The sequence below is a fragment of the Chelonus insularis genome, unplaced genomic scaffold (assembly GCF_013357705.1).
Source record: "Chelonus insularis isolate UGA/USDA-ARS -01 unplaced genomic scaffold, ASM1335770v1 contig_146_pilon, whole genome shotgun sequence".
NCBI classification, from domain to species: domain Eukaryota; kingdom Metazoa; phylum Arthropoda; class Insecta; order Hymenoptera; family Braconidae; genus Chelonus; species Chelonus insularis.
This window is the reverse complement of record NW_023276387.1, coordinates 634688-659940: the sequence shown is the minus strand read 5'-3', so window position 1 is coordinate 659940 and position 25253 is coordinate 634688. Positions and strand designations below refer to the sequence as shown.

The window sequence follows — 25253 nt, the reverse complement described above, 5'->3', positions numbered from 1 at the left end:
GAAAGGGTCGAGGGTGGAGTCAGCTTAAATGTTTCTTCCCTTACAGCATCGAATAAATAAGTGTAGATGGAGAAAAAATAGAAGAGGAGTTTGAAGCTTGACAAAAAAGTTGTCCCGCATCCCTTGCCTCATGTTTTCCACAGTCATCCAAGGCCATTGCTGTCTTCGTCAGAGAGTCTTTTTACTTGGCAATCTCAGCACAAAGCTATCGATTTCGATTTCCCGTGACAGCGTCGATGATAACATTCAATCCGAGACTTTGATTTAAACTTTTCAGACGTTGTGGGTAAACGATTTTTAAATGGTTTCTGTATGTTGGCAAAGCTTCCAGACATATGATTGACGTTGAAAACACTTTTCTAGAACAATCTTGGATGTAAATAAGACGAGATAATGGGTTTACGTTGATTCGAATGGATCATAAACATGTTGTTTTGATTAAAAAGAAACAGACTTTAGTAAAGATATGGCACGAAAGGTATTTATTGAAACTAAAATGATTGGAATATAACTTCTATGCTAATAATGTTACGAGGTTGATCGAGGGCTCATATGAAAGATCTGGACGAAAGGGAGAAAGTCGACACCCCCCGGATCTAAAAACACCGTCGAAAATCCTGTATCATGATTGGAGCATAATTTATGCTCCAATTAGGACATGTTATAATTTTACCCCATTTTAGGCGAGAAAAAATAAATTTTTTAGATGTTTGACTCGATTACGCATTTCTGGACATTGAAAGAAAGAGGGATGTTTTGGAAACTTCAGAATCTGAGCTATTGACCACTAAAAATGCATAGTCAACAAGATTGTTACAATTTCTTAAAAATAATCCAAACAAATGAATGAGAATGATCGGGTAATAAAAAGGATTCCTTAAATACTCATGACACTCGTAGTGTTAAGCTTTTGGCACGGTTGGGTTAAATATAAAGCCGATGGGCCGATATACTTACGTTCGTACGAACGTGAATGTGTGATGAAGAGTACGCGTTTGCGGAGGCTTGTGGACCGAGTTCAAGGACGGCACTCTCTCGATTTATACTCGACCCGCTGATCTTCTCGACCTCACGTGCGACGACTTTGCTTGTGTATCGGATTACTCACAATATCTTCGCACAATTCCTAGCACTTTTGCTGCGCCTGTAACAGAAAAAACCTGATCAGAGATTGTGTAAATTATTGTGTGCGGAGTTCAATTGCTCATAACTTTATGATTTATCGTTCAAAAAATGATCTATTGGAGGGTTTGGAGTAGACCTAAGTGTAATCTTTGCAATAAGATCATTCATTGTTTGATAAAAAAATTTTACTGTCAAAAAAAAAAGCTGATTTCGATCATCAACAAAAAAGGATCAACTGCAGAATATTTGTTGCCGGTTAAAAAACAATAATTTTAGCCTTGAGAAATTTTTTATCACTTCAAAAACAATTTCAGTGTTTTAATTACATTTTGACGGATTTTTTGATGTGGTTTGGAGCCCTTTTCCATCAACCAGATCGTCAGAAAAAAATTGTAAAGACAATCGTACGTGCAGAAGCATACTTTATGATCAAAGAAAGCCTTAAAGAGGTCTTGTCTTAATAATTTGATTGACTGTAGGCTTTAAGGAAGATCATAGTCCAGTTCAGGTACAATTTTAATTGTTTGTGCGTATATAAGTCGATTGATTGATGAACTCTAATATCAATTGTACGTTAGAATGATGAGCGATGATGTTTAAGATCAAATATCTCGAAAACTAGGTCGAATTTTAAAAAAGTGAGGTAACGAAAATTTTCCTTAGATTCTAGAGAATAAATTAGTTCCTATAAAGTATATTCAAATTTTGCATCCCTGAAAAGATATAAAATGAAATGTGCAGGCGAATAAGATTTTTTATTAACCTTATTTTAAAATGCACCAAGACTATACTGTAATAAATCAATTTAAAAGCCACTTTGAAAGTGAATTTTCTTTAGAGGGGATTTTTTTTTACATTAGATAGTTGTTTTATCTAATAGGTCACCCGATTGGCGATTCCAAATGTAAGTTTCGACAGCTTCTAACTCTAATGAGTTTCTAAATACAACTGATTTTAAACCAACACCTCCATCTTAAAGCAATGAGTAATCGCAGCTGAGTTGTGGTGCAAGTGGAAAGATAAGAAAATAATCTAAATGTTATTTTGATAATAAATGACTACACCTACACACTGATGTAACTGTTAGCCAAAGCGGCGGTTGAAGTAAACGCAAGTGTAGCGGAAATGGTGAGTGCGAGTGCATATCAAGTCACGCATACGACAATAATATCCGCGACGTTCTCGAGATTTGCTCTCGGAAATAACCGCGAGGGACGACAACGACTTGGACGAAAAGAAACGACAGGAGGAGGATGAGTTGGAGGTGTGGGGGAGTCTAACGAAACATCAGTCGTGGGCTTTACTTTGGTGTGTTGATGATGACGATCGGATGATGGGATTGCGGAGAAAGTGAGACTGAGTTAGAAAGAGTCAAGCACTTGAGCGATAGAGAGAGAGAGAGTGGAGTTGGAGAAAGAGGAGGCTCGAATATTTATAGCACTCTATCCGTTCCGGTGGCTTTGGATGCCGCGCGATTCTGCCTTCAGGCTGGAGAAGGCATTATTATGGTAAACGAACCGACAGCATTCGTTTATTATTCGCTGTTTATTGTGCTTCCGTACCGATTAACTCATCTAGTCAAGAGATTGAAACCTACTGCTTCAATGCACTGGAATGCTATTACTTCTAATTGTTTTATCTCTCTGAGGACATTTATCGATTTTTTGTGCTCTTCTATGATGATCAAAATTCCCTAGGATTTTTTTTTAGGAACTAGAGTATCTAGATTATTAGATAGACGTAGTGGTGATGGGGGTATAGACATTACCAACAAAATAATTAACAATATAACATGATCGTTATTAATAAATAAATCAACAAGAAAAATATTAAGAAACTAGTAATTGTAATCAACTAAATTCGCTAAAGTTAAGCTGGACCATATTCGACTTCTTTTTCATCACTAAATTCACGGAGTAACATATATCTATGCAAAAACAAAAAATACAAAAATAGTATTTGCACGTTGTAGTCTTACATACGTTTTGGTAATCTATTAATGTCACTATTGATATTTATTAATAGGAAGTTGATGATATATTTAATTTATTTTTCATTAAGATTAAAATATAAATATGTGTCAAAGCTATTAAAAAACCATAGCTTACAGAGTAATATTTTTTACTTCAAATTATCTATAAAAAATTTGATAATGCAACAACCTAGTTTGTTGATTAAATAACTAACGTCATTAATACTTAATAATGAAAGAACAATTACGAAAACCAACTAAATTGAATTAACAGCACTATAGTATACCATGGAATAAATCATTTTAAATAAAAGACATTTTTCGTTTATTTTCTGGGATTATAACATTTATAAATTTTCTCCGCAAAACTAAATTTCTTTTTCTGTTCAACTCATTTTCAAATATTGAACTAAAAGAATTATTCAGCACTAATATTTGTCCTTATCACAAAACAATTCAATTAGCACTATTGAGAAATAACTTCCTAATGGGAAGTTAAAAAATTATCTACTCACGTTCTGGAATTATAACATTCACCAACTTATATCTGTCTCACTTATTTGTTTATTTATTTCATAAAAAAAATTAATACACTATAATTATCAATTGTGATGGCAAATCTTTCCTCAAAGAAGTTTCAAGTAGTGGAATGTGTCAGGATATTTATCATTTCCTAGCATCTTTCTACCCGTAACATAGTACATATAGGCATGAATATTCGCCAACAGGCATGGATCTTTGTCATCTACATGAATATCTTTTTGGTATTCATTGTTGAAGCATAGCTCCCAGTATTCTTCTTCTTTTAGATTATCATCAAACTTGATTGTCCCATCTCTGACCTTCCAATTCAATAAACCCTTCTGGATCTTTTCCTTAAAAATTTATTTCATAATTTTTAATTACTCTTACAAGATATTATATCGCTTGCACTAGAGTCCATATCACCTTACCACAAACTCATCGAATTTGGCTTCCATTTTTTTTATTGCTTCCTTTGACCAACCCATCTTCGATTCAAGAAACTATTCAGCAGATAGAAAATTCCCTTATCACAAAACAGTTTATCAACACTAGTTAGAAATGAATTATTGTCACTCTACAGTTCTAAATTTTTTGCAATAAAATTTAAATAAACTTTAAGACTTGGATCTCCAATGAATGTCAAGCAATAGTAGCTTCTTCAAGTTACTCAGGATGAATTCTAATGACGACACAATTGAATTTTGAAGTTTTATATAGGTTTTAGTGATTCATTAGTGACATTGAGATAAAGGTATAAATGTGTGTCAAAGCCATTCAAACAATTACAGAAAAAAATATTATTATTATTTAACATTAAAGCTTTCAAAAATCATAAAAGGGGTTTTTTTTTGATGAAAAATAGCTTACAATCAGTGTTTAAGTTAATTCAGGGTGTGATCTAGATGATAGAACTAGTTACTTATGCTAAAAAAATTTCTACAAGCTCCAAGATTTAATAGAACGGAAGAAACAAATATTCTAAAATCAAAAAATCATCAGCTTTATTTGAATTCATTAAAAAAATATATTTCATTAGTTCATTTTTCTACAAAAATTGAAAAAAGAATACTCATTTAAAATGAATCAGTAAAAGCCAGTGATGATCAATTACTTTCTAGTATCATCATTAAAAAAAATCATTTAAACAAATTGAATAAACGAATGAATGAAAACTAAAAAAAAAAAAATGAAAAGAGTGTTTAAATAGATGAGAAAAAAGCATATGTGTTTGAATATTAGTCATAAATAGACAAATGAATAGATAAAGAGTCGTTGAAAAGGATAATAATATAATGAGGGGTTGACAGGTGTCGAAATGATGGCGTTGCTTACTACAATTAGAAGGCACACGTGGCATTGGGGCATATAATAGGAGGGTGTCGCAGGTAATTCAACGCGTTGTGGTTTGACTTGGTTGCACTCGGTTAACCAGCATTGCGTGGGTGTGAATTACGGTGCAAACATTTTATGGACGTAGTGTGTAGGGAATAACGAGTGAAATCGAGCGAGACATTGGCTCGTATTGTCTCTCCAAAGACCCACACTCTACCATTTCCTTTCTTCTCTCTATCCACTATATCACACCGACAAATATATACATGGCCTTTCTTCCTTTTTTTTCCAACACTTTTATTGTAAGAATCTAAATTGCACCTCTGCAAATGACTTTACGTTTATTATTCCTACTCCAGGTGGGAAAGTAGTGAACTTTGTCGAGCTATAGATAATTGCTCTACTCATTGCTTATCTCGAGACATGATATATTAATGGTCAAAAAATAATCAGTATTATATATTTATGCTTTTTTCATACTTTACTTCACTAATAACTTTGCATTTTTACTTTTATCCTTAGATACAATTTAATTGTTTCCTACATTCTCCAACTAATAAATAAGATAAAAGCATTTTTATTATACTCTTACATACCAATACTCTTTCTTACAATTAGCAAATATTTTTTTAAACAATAAAAAATATTTAGTAAGATTGATTGAAATGATACTGACGATTTCTTGGTTTTGAAAAATTTGTTCCTTTCTTTCCGTTGAATTTAAGAGCTTTTAAAAATTTTTTTAGCATAAATGACCAATTCTATTTTGTAGATTATCCTCTGAGCGATGTTAAACACTGGTTCAAAACTCTTTTTGATCAAAAAATGACCCTAGTAGAATTTTTTAGAAGTTTTGAAAAGACCCAAAAAGCTTTAACTAAGCAAGAAAAAATCACAGCGTCTCTAAATCCAATTTTTAACGAAGCGTGAATCTTTTCTGGCAATAAAGCAACTTTCTTTCGAGTAAGAAATGCTTCTAAACCCATTAACCCCTGAGTTACAATTATCTCGATCCGGAGAAGACCTAAAACAATTCTTTCAACGTTCCATATGATGGCGATATTTCAATAATAAAATAACGCAGCCTGGTTTAAATAAGCAAAGCAGGATACGGCAAGAGAAAGAGGAAGAGGAGTATAAAGAAAAGAAAAAAAAAGAAGAAAGTAAAAGAAAGAGTTACGTCGACAAGCCAACACGGGTCTAAATTGGTCCTGGGCCGTTGGCTCTTGTGCCTAAATCGTCGGCTCTCATTTTCTGCTTCTCTCGGCCCAACTGGCGACTCATTCATGAGAAACGAGAGAGGACGCGATGGACAAGATGAGCATTATGAGAAATACGACGACGAACGGAGGAGAAAAGAGGAAGAGAGATGGCCGGAAATGCTTGCGCGCCAATGTTCATTCATAAGCAACCTCCGTAGTTTTCTTCTTCTTCTTCTTCTTCTTCTGTTGCTTTCTTCACATGTTCGTGGATTCTCGTATTCTTATTATCTTCCCCACCATGTTGTTGGTCCAACGACATCGTCGTTTCCCCAACAGAAACAACCAAAACATCCTGACGCCATCACACACGTCCGCCACTGCTGCCATAAGGAATAGAGGAACGCTGCCGCCAACATTAATCTTTGCTTGTCTCACTTCCACCTACATCAAGACCGTGTTTTTGTTCTTCCACAGTCACCTACACACACAACATACTCATTGTTCTTGTCTTCTAACTTCTCTCACTGCGGATGCGACCGGAATAGCTGCCACACGCGTTCCTCATGTCTTCGAGTACCAACATCACAATATTCCCCCGGTTTCGAACAAAAAAAATAAGTAGTCTTTGTATGAATAGAATATTCCGTGGGTTAAACTACATTAAATTCATTTCTAAAGACGTTATTTATTGCTTTTAAGATTTTTTTTTATTTGAATAAAGATTGATATTGTCATTAGCGGATACTGAAAAATTGGTGTTCAATAATTTAAAGGGATTTAAAAGTTCTTCTGATAGTCATAAAAGCATTACAAGGAAGTACTTCAGATTGCTCTGAATATGATCTTTCATATGTCATTCTTAAATCATCCCTAAAAAAATTTTTTCTAGGAAAAAAAAAAGAGTTTAAAGACATGCATTATTACGAGTAAAAATTTCGAAAAAATCATGTTCAATAGTTTATCGAGCTTTAAAGCTCTAATAAATATCAGAAAAGCTTTACAAAGGAGTGTTTTCGATCGTCCTGAGTATGATCTTTAAAATGCCACCCCTAAAAAAATTTTTTCTAAGAAAAAATATGTTCAAACAATTGAATAATCATCAAAAAAATTAATATTCATTAGGGAATTTCAGTAAGTGACTTTAAATCAATTTTTTCCAAAGAAAAAATTTTTTTTTCATGGATTCAACCTTATAGACTAAAAGATCATCCTCGGGACGATTTTAAACACTGGTATAAACGATAATTATCGCTAAATTATCCCCAGAAATGACCAGTTAAACGAAGCAACCTCAAAAAAAAAAAAACTTGAAGCAAAATTTAATTTATCCCAAGTATTTAAATGAAATTTAATATTTCAACTCATTACCATGCATTTCCTTATGCATCTCTTCTTTTTTTCTTTTAAAAAACCCATCTCTCAGATGTGTATCATTTTAACGAATGAATGAAGCGACTTTCTGGCACACGTTTAGCGCACGGCGACCGTAGTGCTGACTTGTTTCACTTAAACATTAACACGACACAACTTAAGGAAAAAAAAACTAGATTAATTTCGCCTAGGGATTTTTTTTCTTCTTCAAGTCAGCTACAAATTTATTGTAGATTTCATACATTCGAAAGCTCAGTAAAAAAAAAACTGCCAATGGCCTTCGTAGCATATGCACATCTCGTGTACTTGATGAAAACAAAACAGTTTCAGGGCAAAAAGGACATGAAAAAAATTGTTAATAATACTCTGCATCGCTTAATATGCTAATGAATTGCCGCAACATATTATTATCGTCATAAATAGTCGGAATAATGGCGATGGAATTTTATCCAACATTTCCTGCTCTCAACTTCTTTGCTGCTTTTTTTTGTCATACATTGCTGAGTAAATAAATGAACAAAACAATAGCAATAAACATATTATATTGGCGATGATAATCTCATTAATTAAGCCATAAAGTTTTTCTTGTTGACAATAATTATTTTTGAATTGATTATATTGATTCATCTTTTTTGTCTCTTCATTAATAAATATTTATTGATTTTTTTTTTTTCATCATTCTTTGTTGATTATTTTATCTTCTCGAATTTTCTTCTTTGATTATTTTTATAATAAATGATTTATATATCGTCATTTTTAACGATTCTGTAAATTAACATGTGGTCGAAACTGCCAACTTGGTCGTCGTCGCATGATGGCTTGTCTTCAAGGCCTTTAACACGACCTCGTAAGTAAGAAAAGATCGGACAAATTGTACACTATAAATAAATATCGTCTCTCTGGAACAACTGCATCATCCTGCATTACTACACGATTACTATATGCCATTATCGTTTATCAAATAATTCTTTTTTACTTCCATTAGTTTGGTCATTTTTTTGCATTCATTATCAGCACCAGTGACATGTTGCTTTTTTTCATAATTAACCAATTTTTTTCGAGGCTTTAAAACATGGTATTAAAGAAGTATTGGGGTGTTTGGAAATGCTCAGAGTGTGATCTTTAACATGAGACCCTTGGTTGGCTTGAAAAAAATTTTTTTATACCGGAAAACTGACATTAACTGTCAACTCCTGTAGGGAGTCATCTGACACCAATGATGATACGTTGATGATGTATCATTTAACAATTTTTTTTAGAAGTTAAAACAGCCCTATTAAGGAAGTATAGGAGTATTTTTAATCGCCCTGAGTATGATCTTTCACATGGTACCGTTGGTTTTATCGAGAAAAATTTTTTTCTGCCGGAAAATCGCCATTAATTGTCGCGACATTGATACAGGTCTTCCAGCATCATCTTTGCTGATGTTTCAATGGAGGAAAAAAAATTTTTCTGATGTTTTAATCGTTTTGGTGAGTTGATTTGATACAAGAGTAATCAAGATAATAACCTGGAGATGTAAAAAAGAGTCGGTTTAGTAGACAGACAACAATAAAAAGATATTTCGATAAAAGAACGACGGAAAAGCGGTGGAAATAGGAAAAGAAAGGATATAACAGGGATCGTGGAGTGACTAGAGAGACGAAGAGAGTGAGGTTCCAGGTCGACACAAGTCGACTGCGCGAAAGACGCGCGAGTTTGCCGGGGTCACGGTGCGGAGCAGGGAGAAAGGTTTGCGGAAGACATGAAAGGGATGCGCACCGACGCCATTCTCGATGGCTTACACGCTGAGGAAGGAAACAGACGGGGAAGCGAGGCGTGTCGGTGATGTCGTTGTGTTGGTCCAGAGACACGCGATGCAAGAGAGAATTCGTTTTAGTCGACATCCCACCCTCCGGATCTCTTCATCTTCTTCGTCTCCTCTCCCTCAATAGTCCACCGACCGAATAGAATTCTCTATACTCGGACTTATTTACTTGGACATACTTCCAAGTAAACCTCCTGGCTACTGGAGAGAGGAAATGAGGTGACTGACGTCAAACTACACTAGACACTGCCAACGACACATGCGATCATCATCATTCACATCAAATCCCCCACACGCGCTATTTTCACTACTGGCTTTTCATCTTTCTACTTTTCACGGGCTGTAATTTGACAACGGAATGCTGGAATTACTTCTACAACAAGTCTAATTCATTGCCCAAAGGGTGAACTTTTTGATAAAATTCATAGTTTCAACTTAAAAAAATTTTTTCATACCAAAAGCTCCATCTTTATCGTCGTATTACATTGGATCCAACTCATGGAAATGATTCAAACATAGTTTTCGACTGGAAGTCAATTTTTTTTTGATCAACCAATAGTCCTATCTTGTAGCTCACCCGATTGGCGATTCCGAACCTACCAATACAATGGGTATTGGGTAATTACTTCACCCTCAAAATAATTCTAATCTCCCCATAGCAATCGAAACAAAAGTAATTTGTTTGCTTCACGATGCTTGTTAGTTTCCTCAAACACAGAGGGTCATCTTGGATGGTAGACACACTAATTCCCTTGTTTGTAATGATGATAATCATCTCTGCAATCAACTAAAGTCTATTATTATCATCAAATATTTATAAACATTAATCATCGTCATTGAATGTTGTGAGTTATTTTTTGGGTTGTGTCTTGGGTGAGTAACGTCTGAATGCGCAGGTGACTGAAACGCCCCCATTTATAGCTGCAGAATTTAACCAGGCAGTAAGGAAGCAGCAGTGGAGAAAATAGGGGGTGTGGGCGGACAATTCGCGATAACAATGAGCATTGTGATTTGTGCGGGTGTTTCTTGCACGTTATTGGTCCGTCACTTTGCTTCCACCTCCCACCCTCAAGTGTCTCATTGGAGCGACGCAGAAAACGTCAGGGGTTGCGACACTGCTCTGCGTCTATAGACAATACACAATGCGCAAATAATTCCGCATAGATTTGTTGAAATTTTCATCAAAAAATTCAAAAAAATATTCCAATTCCTACTTTGCCGACACTTGGCACCGAAAAAAAAACGAATTCAATCAAAAAAATTTATTGAAGGTCAAATGAAGGTCTTATTGAGAAATAATAGTATATTTTTGTTTGATTAAATGAAAGGAGTGATTACGTGGATGCACAGTAGCGCAAAAGAGAAAAAGAAAATGAAGCGAGAGGAAGGAAAGGTCTATATTGTCCGGCAGGGGGTAGGGGCCTTTTAACAGAGCGTGGGTGTAGGAGAAAGAAGGCGGCACTTGGTGGCACGAATAGGGCGTGGCATAGTGGCTACTGATGTGGACGATGCCGCGCGGGCGCTGATGTGTGTGAGTGAGATGGTGCGAGTATCCAAGAGAGTGAGAGTGATGATGTTAGTGGTGGTGGATTGGCACCAAGGAGTGGGAATATGACGGAAGTGTGGGAGAAAGAGCGAGTGAGAAATAGAGAGAAACATTGAACAGTCGGAAGAAGATGAAGAAGAAGAGGGCGGGGGTGCGTTAGAGTTGTGCGCCGGCGAGCTGAAGGCACCCGCCGAAACTACAACGTCCCAAGAAGCTTCAGTCAGTCAGCCGACGCTCGAACGCGGTGATTATTCCTATTGTAAACGTATCTCGGGCTCGAGGGGCCACCGGGAGGCATTTAAATAAAGCTCATAAGGCCCAAAAGTAATATTTAATAGGGCCCTAATTGGTGTGGGAGTCAATAACAATCAAAAGTGAGATCATTTTGCTAGCAGAGTCCTTGAGAGTTAGTGTTTTTGGTAGCTTTTGGCTGCCACACTTGAGTGCAAGCTCAGTTTTAAGATCAACTTGGGCTTTTAATTGAGAGTGACAGCAGGTATGAAGTGAGGCCCAGCCTGTAGGCGGGTCTCAGTAGTCCCCACTGAGGCAAAAAGAGTGCGGCTTTTGTGAAGTGTAGGTTGTTGAGTGATTCTGGTATAATAAAGCACATCAACACCGCCAGGATGATATGAGTACGATCGGCAGGTGAGTATTTAACCTGAAAGCTCAGCTTTTTAACATTCTTTTGTGACAAACAAATGTGGGGATATCAACGAGTCTATCAATTAGAGCCATGTGTTTTGCTGAGATTTATGAGAAAACTCCCGCGAAAGAGGAAGCAATAACACACATTTGACCCAGTGACCCTTTCTCTCTCTTGCTCACACTCGTTTTCTTGGGCTCTGTTTCTTTTCGTACATTCTCACATACACTAATCGTCCTGACAGACCCCCCCCAACCACATCAACCCTTAGATCTCCAACATCTGAGATGATGCTTAGACCTATCATGTTACCTATTGTCATCCACTTGCTTTTGTCCTTCGTCCTTGGATTACCCTCAAGGAAAGTAAGAGATTTCACTGTCAGATTATTCCTGCTGTTGTCTTCGTGACCTTCGCTGTCAACTTATCTTTGGGCACATTGTTTTTTAACTTCAGAATTTTTATTTCATTCTTCAACATCGTCTAACTTTTTTATCAGCTGGATTTAGATGCTTTACAATAATGTCTTTCAACTTTGGAGCAAGTTATTAATAAAATATATCAGTGTTTGAGATTTCTCAGAGTATGATCTTGATGATGGGAATGGTCTGATGTGTTGAAAAAATTTTTAAAAGCCTCAAAGTTTGAATGAAAATCACTGTAAAGGTCTAGATGTCTCCAATTTTTTTAGCTAAAGAAGCATGAAAGTTTTTTTTTGGGATGAGAAACTGGTAATTTGCTAATTTATTTGAGAGTAATGAACACTTAATGATCAAGTTGGAATGACCAGAAAGCATCTAGGATGGTTGGAAAAAATGTAATTTATCTCAAGACACCTTTGGGAGTGATAAAAATCATTTCTTCCTGAATAAAATCACTTGGATTAAAAGTAAACGGTTGGACTTTGGTGAGTTGAGTCTTGTTTTAAAATAGTTTTGAGCTCGTAAAAAAGAATAATGACTTGTGGAGACTTACCCTGGGTTCTCTCTCAGAAATCCTCATGTCCAGAATTCTTTTAGAGTTTCTAATCATCACTTATACAATATATATATATATTCCTTGATGTTTGTATTTGTCTTGATGGTGTGTTGGGTGTTTTGCAGTTGTGGTGGACGGTTTCAAACAATCTGTGGAAACGAGTCGTAAAATTCAATGAGTACTTGGTTGATGTATAAATCGTTTTGTTAGACTACAAAGTGCGTTGTGGAGATTGATAACTGTGCCACATGTTTTGTAAATTCATGACGCAACGTTTCCAAACTCTTACAGAATAAAAAAATAAATCATGCTGAAAAATAATTACATATTTCTATTGATGATGAATCTTTTATTTGTGCTCATCACCGACGGATTGTTTTAGTGATAACTTGACCCACTATTCAAGTAACAATTGTGTCAAATTGTGTAAAATCTAGTTCAGAGACACCAGACATAATTTTTCGCTTGATTAAATCATTAATTGATTGGATAAATGATAATGTAGTATGTCAGGTGTATGTAATAATACTAATAATGGATATTCATGAATTTTATATACTCTTATTATGGATCAATTTGAATAGATTAATTGATTAAAGAAAGAATGTTCGAGATACATTGACGGTTTTATTTGAATTATTATAAAAGAAATACGTTCAAGTGCATCATCGTTACACATGCATAATTAGATCCAGGTTATAAATCAGTTTTGATTTATTCATGTCAATGATTTCAATCATATCGTGCATCACAATTCAAAAGTCGATTGAATATTTTTAACAATTGATGATAAACTCTTTTAGTCATGTCATGTCAAAGTGGTTTTTAGGTTTTAACATTCCTTTTTCTAGACACTTCAAAGTTTTAATATCTTTCTGGTGATCTTTTGTCATCAATACATCAAAGATCATTTACTAAATCAAGCTGAAATAATTAATTTTTATTATTAATTGTGTGAAAAGTTCCATCATCAACTTTCCTCTACTTTATCATAGCTACTGGATGTCAGCATGTTTTTAACAATTTTTATTTCATCAACAAATCATTCAAAAACACTTTTTGACCAGTGTTTTAAATTGCTGAGAGTGTGATCTACAAGATGGTATTCAAGTTTTGGATGAAAAAAATTTTTTAAACCCTTTAAATGACGTTTAAATCTAGCTATCTAATATTCAAAAATTCCCACCATGTGCCACTACTTTAAGTGACTGAAAAAAATCCAAGGAATTTTTTTTCCCCAATTCTAGTAGTTCCACCATAAAGCTCACCCTTTTGGCGATCTGAAGCACAGATTTTGAACACATTTCCTCCAACTGCATGCTAATTTATACCACCATAAAGACCACAACCCTACAGCAAAGTCTCCAACAATTGTATCCCAGCTAATATTATTCTAAACATCTAAGCCTCGTACTGAAAACAGGAACTAATAAAATCCAAGTGCATTTGTAGGATAAATTTCTACAAAACAAAAAAAAAACAATAAAAACTAGATAATTTATGGATCGGCTAGTGTGCTGAAGACAGAAGCACGTGGCCCTGGAGCACAATCACATCCGGAGAATCGCACATGTGTCTTGGAATTTCTCGTGGCCTCACTCGGTATAATATAGTTAAAGAGAAGAAAAGAAACGGAGAGAGGTAAAGAAGACGAGGGCCTTCTGGTCGAGTGTTGTAGCGTTTAAGAAGAAGTGGGGCCATGTGTTTAGTGTCAAGTAGCATATATTCCACCTCCAACCTCTTCTCTTCATCATCTTGAAGATCTACATTATATTCCTATCCATACCCACACCCATGTGAAGCTATTCCAACCCCCGTAAATAATCATCTTAAGTCAGTCCATCGTTTGAACTATTAACTTTGAGTAAACTAGAAATCTGGGTATAGTTCTGAAGAAATTTAGAACAAAGCCTAGTCTACACCATCTGGAACGCGTTATAATGTTTCTCCCTACCCACGTGTGTGATATGCATGTGATGGCTTTCCAGCCAGTTTAGTGGAACTGGTGTGGTGCCTTTTTTGTCTCCTTTTTGGCTCACATATAACACAACGCACACGCACTCAACTCAGGCACCCACGTGCGCCCAAGAGCTTTCTGCTTTTGCACTCACGCGATATCACGCGAAATGTGCATGTTTGTATATAAGGGACCAGTGCGTAACTGCCCTCATACATCACGAACCAAGCTGTTAATGCACCAAGATCATCATTCGTTCATTTTTTCGTTTTGCTCTTTCCAACGTGCTCTCACTCATCACTACGCATACCATTAAATCTCGCTCGATATGTGATTATTTTTTTTTTTTTTGCAAACTTGTCATTTATGTTATCGGCAAGACCTTGAGACGAGTCTGAAGGCTTCGAGTTTGATGAAGATTTTTTTTTTTTTTTTTGAAACCATGGGAATTATTCTAAGTGAGAAATGCAGAATTACTTGGTTCCGATCGTGAGAGTTTTTATTTCAACTTCGGTTTAATGATCGGGAAAATTTTTTATGAAGAAATTAGTGGGTCGGGGAAAAAGATCATACTCTTGGCGATTTTTAACACTCCAATACAATGACTTTCTGATTTTTTGACGCTGAATAATAACTGGTTGAATACACTAGTGTATCAGAACATAGTTGAATCAAAAATTTGGTTACTGTGATTTAAACTTCAAAATTAAGGATTAAAAAATTTTTTGCATAAAAATGGGTGGTTTCATCATGTAGATGACCTTTCAGGCGATCTAAAACACTCCAACATGAACCTTTTCGAGCCCTAAACACCGAAGAAATAAATATCTAAACTCAACTGCTTCAGTCCTCAACATCTTGGAGTACTTTTGTCTTCGACTGTATTTTCCTTATTCTTTAATGGCATATCATCGCGAGATATATCGACTTTGGTCACGATTTCGCATGTTTCCGATCATGTATCAGTTGCTGCAATGTAGTTATATAGATGAAGAGGACCAAGTTCAGTGGTACGGCATCGCTTGATAACTGAGTCAATGATTAATCCCGGCGGCGCGATTTCCCGCGGTGGGAATTAATCTCAGCGCCCTCTTATTAATCGATTTGCTCGTTAGCACCAATATCCCAAGTACTTTTGCCGCCATAACGTAACCAATTGCAATATCGTCACAACAGCAGGTGGTAGTTGAACACATTTGTAAAATTCTGTTTCTCACACACCACTTGATCAATTTATTCCACTACAACTTGATGATATTATTATTTTTTTTTATTTACTGCCTATATCTCTTCAGTCAACTTCATTTTTCCAATTTCATGTCTGCAGAATTGTCAATGTGGGTGTGGTCTTTTTATCAGCTCATACATAAACAAGAGATCCACCGCCTCACGCACCAGAAAAGAGCTTCAAAAGAATAAGAAGCCACTGTGGTTCCATTATGTAGAGCATATTTTAACATCAACTCAGAATACTAACGATTTTTAGCTTTATACTTTGAGTAAGAAATTTTTTAACTACTCAAGATTTTATTATTCTTGCGATAAATTTTGATTTTTCAAGAAAAACTGAATTTACTACTGTATTTAATTGACTATGGTGGCTTAGATAAATTTTTCTTGATGATTTTAGTATCATGGACATGAAGATCATACTCTGAGCAATTCCAAACAATGGTTATACTTCCATATTCATCAACAAATTCCAAAATTATGAGCTTTTTAAGTTTAGCCTAAAAGGAATTTTCAGCTTTTTTAATTTGAGCTCCAAAACGAGTTTAACACTTAAAAAAATTCTAACTTTCGAACTAATGGGTCAAAAAGGGTTGGGTTGCAGTGCTAAAGATCACCAAAAGTCTGATCTTTAAAAATATCTTACCTTAAAAGGTGTAAAAAAATTTTTTCATGCACTTCTTAATGATTCATTTCCGATTATTTAGAGAATCATTTCAGCGTAAATCGAAATATTTATCACTGCATTCAACTGCTAATGGTGGCTTAAATAAATTTTTTCTGCTGGTTTAAGTATCATAGGCATCAAAATCACACTCTGGGCAATTCAAAACACTGGTTTCGAACCACTATTCATCAACTAATACCACAGTTATGAGCCTTCAAAGCTTTACTAAAAAATGATTTCTTAACTTTTTTAATTTGAGCTCCAAAACGAGTTCAACACTTAAAAAAATTCTAGCTTTCGAACTAATGGATCAAAAAGGGTAGTATTGTAATGCTAGAGATCGCCAAAAATATGATCTTCAAAAATATCTTACCCAAAAAGCCGTAAAAAAATGTTGAGAATTTGTTTTTGGAGTTGGAAAATCCTAGATGTTGAATAATAACCCTAGCAAGATGAGAAATAGATCCAAGACTAAAAAAATCAAAAAAATATATGTAGTTAGGAACAGTTGTCTTTGTTGAAGCTCTTATTGAACTGTGTGTACACGTATGTAGCACTAGTTTCTACTTGTTTCCTTGAGATCTCAGCATCAGTTATACATGTAAGTTATTCAGCTTCGTGACTTTCTATTAGTAGCACACAATGGGAATGTGGTTTTTTGGGGTCGGGTGCGGCATCTGTTCGGACTCAAGTAGCACGCCCAAGAACACACGACTAAGGGGCGACACATCAGCAAGCGCCGGCACGACTTCCGTCACTTGAGATCTCAGTAAAATAAAAGAAAAAAATATTTCAATCATTCAAAAGAACTATTTCAATTATATCGTGTAGCTTTCAGTCACTGAGCTTTATTCAGGAAATTACTTTGAGAACATTCTTTTAATAATACATTTCAAATAATTCTCCACTTCACTATCATTCATCTCAGCTCATCAATTTATTTATAACATTTTTTTTTTTAATAAACAACCTAAAAAAAAAAAAAAACAATCACTAATCTAAAAAAATTATCATCTAGTTTTAAAGTGATGAAAATAATTGAAAAAGTTTTTTTTATTGATTTTTAAGAGTACCATTATCAAGATCATACTCTGGGCGATTTCAAACACTCCAACACAACCCTTTTTGCTCTAAAACTTTGACGGTTATAAATGTTTAAATATATACTCGATAAAATGATTTTTTTATTTATCTTTAAGAATAAATTTTATTATTAAATAATTGTAAATGATATTAAATTAAAATAATAATTGTGTTAAAAATATTTGAAATACTTAAACATCTTGATAGAATTTCTATAACGATTTATTTTCTCGAAACTGAATCACGTGTGTTTGAAGAGAATTTTTTGTTTATTCGTTGAGAATAATGGTGTTATTGTTTCACACAATGACGTCACATTTAGACGAAAGGCACATGTATAGTCGCAATAAGAATAATCCACACAGGACAAAGCAACGATAACAGCGATAATAATAATCATGATAATCATAACACTTGTGTTGTTGACGATTTAGATTTAGACTATTCTTTTCAAGTATCACATTCACTGAAATGAAATAATAATAGCTTTATAAATTTAGTTATAATCATTCTTTTCGTATTATTTCTTTTTTTTTATTTTCTTTCAATGGATATTAATGGCTAGTGATACTAAATTTATCACAAGTGAATGTGTAACAGAGGATGTTCGACCTTTTTCGATAAGCTACAGACGTATTTCTCTCGAAAAATTTGATGGCAAAAATTCAAATATGTGCTGCTCTCAGTGGCACTCAATTGGTTTCTATTACTATAATTCATTGTTATCAATATTAGTAAGTTTATTAATTAGGTCAATAGTATATTAATTACCAAAAAAAAATTAAAATGCATACTTTTGACCCTCCTTAAAGCCTAAAAAATTATTTAAGCCCTTTTTGAGACCTCTTTAATAATACTATTTATTAAAAATCAATCTATTGTTCAATAAAATGGTTATAAAGATTTTTTTTAGACTTAAAAAATTGTGTTTTATTATTAAAAGAACGGAGAATTGATTATTAGAAGTGGTTTTGTTTTTTATTAGGAAATAAATCAGTAAAAGAATCCGGTAGGGATTTTTTGCATGTTTCGGTGAGGAAGACTATCTTTGGATGAGAATGAGAGCATTACGATGTGAGAAAGAGAGACCAACCAGTAGAGATATCGTTCGTTTTCTCAACAACACTCCGTTGTTCGGTCTCGTCAATGAATAGCCGGCGAATGAATGGAGATTAGTCGGCGTCACACTCGTTGAGAGACTTTTATCGTGACTTTTCAACGGTTATATGGATGCCGTTGCAACTGACAATACGACAATGTTGAAGCTGACTAACGCGTGGTTAATCTTCGAATATTTTTTTTTTTACCATCGACTTAAAAAAAAATTATTTATCACCTAAGAATGCATTTTATTAATCTTTCGTTCTAATTTTTTTCCATGGTATCTAGATATTTTTAAAAATCTATAACTCTGTGACAAATTGTCGTAAAGAGGTCCGGAAGGACGGTTTGGAATCGTCCGGAATCTGATTTAAACGATGGTATCATCAGTTTGAACGAAAAAAAATTTTTAATGGCCTAAATAGGTTCCAAACAAGAATAGCTGATATTGATAAATTCAAAAAATTTGATTCCACCATTTAAAGCTCTAAAACTTGATGAAAAAAATTTTTTATCAAATAACCAGTATTACCATCTTAAAGATCAGATTCTGAGCGATTCTAAACACTACAATAAAAGCCTTCTAGCTTAATAAGTTGCCAAATGATGGCTCTCTGAATTCTTCAGGGTTTTCCGAAATACATTTGAGCAAAAAAGTCAAGGATTATTTCGAAAAAAAAATTCCAGTCAATTTTGATTGAAATCAAAGGGAAATATGGACAGTACTGACTTCCTCTTTGTTTGCTCTATGTTTGTCTTTCCTCTAAATGACTTGGGTTACGAGGTCTACTCCCCAACTGGCATCTGGAAGTCTGTTAAAAATATTTCATTCTCTGTAGCCGTTTTTGTCTCACCACCTCCCTCCCCCGCTGCCCTCTCTTAGAGTCAAATATTCACTCTTTCTCACTCTGATACTTAAACGCTCCTTTTCTACTTTTCCTTTTGACAGTCTCGGTCTAGATGAGAGACCATTGACACGCTCTGCAAGTCTATTATTCGCTTGACAAAGTGTTACTCGTTCATGAAAATAATTGTCATAAAATCGTAAAATGAAAAGACATCTCGTTAGTTAATTCATCGGTGCGATGAATTGTTGATGAAAGTGTGTTCAAGCTTTGTGTGTTATAATATTTTTAAACATTTATGTGATTACCATCCCCCTCGTGTTACTTAATGAATATACAATGTAGTGGATGAGATATTGACCAATTAGCAGTTGTGTCAAGATTAATGATTAATTTTATCGAATTGGGCCTTATAATATCATTCAATGTGTAACTAGGTGTTATAAAATATTAACTGCTACCACTAAAAATAATTACCGGTTCAATTTATAAGTGAAAAAAATTTTTTTTTAAAGCTTTCTTTTTGTGTTTGCATGATAAAATCAGTCATGGATATCTTTGGGCCCGTTTTTTTGGTGGATACCAGGGATTTCTTTTTGCAAGGTTTGATATTTTATTATGATAGATTACACTCTGACCGATTTCAAACACTCTCATGTGAAGTCTTTCGACCATTTTTTCAGCGATTAATAAATATTTAAATATTTAAACAATAGACATAAAATTAAATTCACTTTCTGGGACTAACTGGTCCAAAAAAAATTATTTAAAAATTTTTCCAAAGGACTTGAATATTTTTTTATCAATGTTCCTACCTTCAGACACCTTGTAGACTGCAATCAAACAGGTTTCTCATCATTTCTCACTCCGCAGAAGTCACTGCAGTCGACCTGGATAAAAATAAATCAATTGTTATATTAAAATTATCAGGATAAATTTTTGAATGGCTTTGATAAATTAGCAAAAGCATTCTTAAATTTATTTTTAGTTAGTGTATGGTATTAGGAGAGTGTTAAGAATGTATTTAAGACGTAGAATGAGACAAAGGAATAAACGTAAACACAATAGGAGCGATTAAAAATAGTTTTGTCAAGTTAATCCAATAAAGGTATATATCGAAATAATATTCGACTGGAAGTATTGTAATTTTGACTATTTATTTACATTGATAAATCTTCTTATTTCTCGTTTTGATTTGACCTGATGACCTGTGCATTGCGATAAGCAGATAATAATGGAGTAAAGATGATATATACGTGTATATACGCGAGAGACAACTCTTAACGGAATTAAATGACAAGTCAACCTTTTACTCTCTCACTCTTTTCGTTGACTTACACATCATTTCTTCCATCTCCATTGCGAAATGACAATCAATCGTTCGTCGGACAAGATAACTCGGGTTACTGCGCCTTTTCTTATGTAACTCACTTGTAATAATATTACTACAATAATATTAATGAGTGATAAATACATTTAATTCTGATCGGGGGAATCTACTTTTCTTGCAGGGTCGAAAAAATGTTGGTTTTTTTTTTTTTCATGAGTTTATTTATTTTATTCTTTTTTTTTGCTTGCGATTAGAGATTAAGAAATTTTATATAGAAGATGATATGATCTGAGAAAAATAGGAGAATTTTTTTGAAAAAAAAAAAAAAAATATCCCTAGATGTTTGTTGTTATTACAGTAGAGTTTAGGTATTTTTAACAAAAAAAAATTCTAACTTTATAATAATTAATAGTAACAATGATAATAATTGTTGAAAAATAGAAAAAAAATCCCTAAATTTTTGTTATTATTACTAGAAAATATTTTTTTAGCTAAAAATATTTTAAAAGTAATAATAATAAATGAAAATTGTAATGATAATAATTTATTGAAGAATAATAATTATTGTAATATTATTAAATGAAATCGATTGAAAATCAGTAGGGTTAAAAAACAAAGACTCTAGTGTAATGATATAGTGAATAAATCCTAGACATTCGTAGTAGAAATAATTAAACTGTTAATTGCACGAAATATATATTCGGACTATTTCGATACGGAAATTGAAGGATTTGATAATAGGTTTTAAGGCTCTTGGACTTAATTAATCGTGTGCCTGAGATACTTTGGACCTTGATCGAGTCTGTGTGAAAGTAGGAGTGTTGGTGAGATACTTAAAGGAGTGACCATCATCAGACTCCTCAGCAATAAGGTGTAACAAGCAACCCAATTTCCTACGGAAGATTGCCTCGACCAGCTATTGATTTATTGATTCTCTCACATTTTTTTTTTATTCATCTTCTATATGGACATTTTGCAAGTTCAACGATTATTATCAACACTCTACTAAATATACTCTATGCCAAACTTATTTTTTTTTTGTTTAAAAAAATTTTTTAACATCCTAAAAATCATCAACATTATTCAATACATCATTTCTTCGACTCTAGACATTATTTATCACTAATAATTATTTAAATATTTTTTTATTTGGATTTTATGGTTTAAAAGTTGTTAGGAAATTTTAGCAAAAATCCTAAGTGATAAAAACAATGAGTAAATAATATTTTTCCCAAAGCGACGGAAATTACACTGTATATTGAACAAAAATATTTAATCGAATTAGTTAGAAAAGCCCCCAAACAGAAAAAAAAACACTAAATTGAGCTGTGTGTGGTTGCGCTTGTGTTGCAGACTAAGGATGTCCTCTAAGAGGAAGTCGCCACCAACGAAGCTATCGGAGGGCGGGGGCGGTGCGGGAACAGTGGCGGGTGGTGAGGAACAGGAGGAAGAAACAACGTCAAAGACGGGTTTAGGTGAAGTGGCAGCATCTGGAGTTGGTGGGGCTGAAGGAGGTGGAGGTGGTGGTGGTGAAGAAGCTAACGAAGTGGTCGGATTAATGAACAAAGCTGAAACTGGTGAAGATTCAGATCATTTACAAGAAGACTGTGGTTATCCTCATCATCATCAAAGGGAGTGTGAGTCATCAGGTTGTTCATCACCAACTGGAACAACTAGTGAACCTGAATTCCAAGACTCACCATCACCATCACCAAACTCACCACCTGCTGCCAAAAGACAAAGGCTTCTGTACCTTAGCAGTCATCAGGACGGCACTAATCAACCATACCAACACCATCATTACCAACACCCTAGCCATCATCATCATACAAACACTGCCCTGTCAAGTTCAAGCTTGGAACCTGCTAGCTCATCCGAGTGCGGTTCTCCACCAACTCTACTTAACGACCAATTTTACCCCCATCATCATCATCATCAGCATCATCATCTGCTGCATAATAATAACAACAACAATAACAGTGTCACGCACAACAACAACAACACTAGCAACACCAGCGCCACCAACGGCAACACCACCGGCGTCACCGGAAAAAGATCAATGGACGACGTTCTCAAAAGGCTTACATGTAAAATAAATAGCGGATCATTGTCTCTACAGGACGATAACAACACTGGCAGAAGGACACCACCATCCTCCACCACCCCCACCAGTCACAATACCCATAGGTCAGTTTTATCTACAGTTGATAATTGCGTGCGTTAGGTTAATAATGATGATATTGTCACTAAGATACTTTGTATGTAACGATTTATTAGAAGCGTGTGTGCCAGAGTCTGCAACAGAGCCAACAATTTTTCATACATTTCAGCCAAGATAAAAGCACTGTTTTGGGATACAAATTCTGGAAATTGTTCAATTTATTTCACCGTCGCGTTTATTCTCTCTGTTAAGAGTTAAGTGGGGAACATGAGCTAATAATACCGATTCTTACCTGTCCGTGGCGACATATTTTCGATATTTATATATAATGCTTTTAGTGCTCATAATGCACTCATTAGATTCATTATCTTCATCACTAGATACTTTGAAGATTCAAAATAGAAGTGGAGGCTCCTTTTGGTCTTGATCATTTGATGATTAAAGAAGGGCAGTTGGATTTAATTTCATTCTAGTTAATATTTTTTTTTTCTTTGTGAACTCAGAGACTTAATTTTTAGACAATCATTGATATGGTCCTTACGAAACTTGGTCGAGATGATTTCAGCTATCCTTTTACAATAACTTCTCACTGGAAAATAAAGAAGATAAATGCATTGAATCTAATGAGCACATATGAGCAATGATAGTTGATGAAAAAAAATAGCCTAGAAGCTCTTGCAGTAGTCCGTTATCGAGCATACTTTGGCATTGATTCAGAGAAAAGCATATTCCATGTGTAGAATATAAAGGAAAAATGTAATGAATATAAGTGTAAGGCAAGTAGGGAGGTATAGGGAGGGGGGAATAATATAGGTATATATGCACTATATAAAATGAAAAATGAAGACGAATAAAGAAGAAGAAGCTCGACGGATACAAAGTGATGAGAGGCCTCGCTGCTACATTGCCTTAGCGTTGTAAGAAATAAGCCCTTGGATCTTGAACGTGCAGTAATAATGACAGAATGAGGCTTTTGTATGTTGGTACAGGGCTCAACCGGGGTCACTGGGCGCGAATAGAACTCGCCTCCGCTACCATTGATATTATATCGAGACTAAAGAAGCTTCACTCTCTTTATGGTTATACATACAGTTATGGGCTTTCATCAACGTACACACGAATAACACGTTATATTCTTTATTAAATCGCCAGTAAAATATTAATTTTACCATTATTCTAAAATATAAAAGACTTGTTTCACTATAGAGCATTCAATTGAGCTTAATAATTATGTTATTTAACGGTTATTTTAATTAAACTCTCTTTTAATATTATATTTAATTGGAATATTATTATTATAGGATTTTTAATTTTTTGTTTTCTCAAAAAAAAATTTATTTACATTGCAATGAAATTTTTTAATCATTAATTAGATTTATTAATATCCTAAAACACCTTTTTATTAATTAATTAATTTTATTAGGTTGTCAAAATATCAATCTGCCATTTTATAAAATAAATTTATTAATAAAAACAAATTCAAAGTAAAAAAAAAAATTCGCGAAGAAGAATATTTCGTGGTTTTCTTTTACCCAGTGAAAGATAATAAAAGAAGCTGATGATGATGAGTGAGGAGAATATGAAGACAATTTGGAATATGCATCAAAGAGGGAGAAGAAGCGAGGTCACTTGGTATCCACATCATTCTGAGCAGAGGGTACAATAGCGGTCGTATCACTTATTCGTGCCTTGGTATTTTTAAAGGTATATAAAAGAAGAACGAGAAGACGAAGATAACGTAGGATAGGTTGAGAAGCATGAGAGCAAGACAGCTAATGTATTTTAAAGCATGAAGAGAGAGGGTGAAAGGAGGGTGTGAGAGTATCCCGGGACCCATCACCGGTGCAAACACACTCGCTCCGCTGAGATTGCGCGACCGCGACCCTATTTATTATTCACCAACTTGCCTGGTCGCGTTTCCACCATCATCATCATCCCTCTTTCCTCTCTTGCCCTTTTCGGACGCTTCACCTCTCTCTCTACTTTTCCCCATTCACTTAACTATCAAGCGCAACGGGTTCTCTCAGATAGCTTTATCCCATTGGCTAAAACACCGAAAACGAATTCATCCAACAACTCTAATGGTCTCATGTTGTCCAATTTCCAGCAGCAATAACAGCAGTGTCTCTAATAGTCTGGCTCCCTCGCCACCTGGCGGCAATAACGGAAGAATACCAACCACGGAAGGTCATCAGGACGGTGCTGCGGCCCTTCGTCGGGTCCTTATTGCGGAAACCTTCGCCGAAAAGGACCGCAAGCTATCTGAGATGATCCTTCAACTACAATTCCTGAGGGAACAATTGCTGCAACAACAGGACCCCAGTAAGGTGAGTCTTTCTTTTATTTTTTTTCATGGAGTCTCGGTGGGTTGAGAGATC

At 34.6% G+C, this 25253-nt stretch overlaps 1 protein-coding gene across 6 annotated transcripts in view; it reads left to right on the top strand.

Moving 5' to 3' along the window:
* Sox102F (transcription factor Sox102F) overlaps positions 1-25253 on the top strand; it is an 85940-nt gene that overhangs the window by 44442 nt on the left and 16245 nt on the right. For 3 of the 6 annotated variants that reach the window (XM_035077887.1, XM_035077885.1, XM_035077884.1), the window contains exons 1-3: positions 11106-11525; positions 22068-22901; positions 24983-25202. In XM_035077887.1, coding sequence (XP_034933778.1) covers positions 11509-11525; positions 22068-22901; positions 24983-25202 — 1071 coding nt within the window. In that variant the 5' untranslated portion in view covers positions 11106-11508. Of the gene's footprint in view, positions 1-11105; positions 11526-19482; positions 19988-22067; positions 22902-24982; positions 25203-25253 lie in introns of those variants that run through there. The other 3 variants (XM_035077886.1, XM_035077888.1, XM_035077889.1) reach the window with 3 other exon arrangements.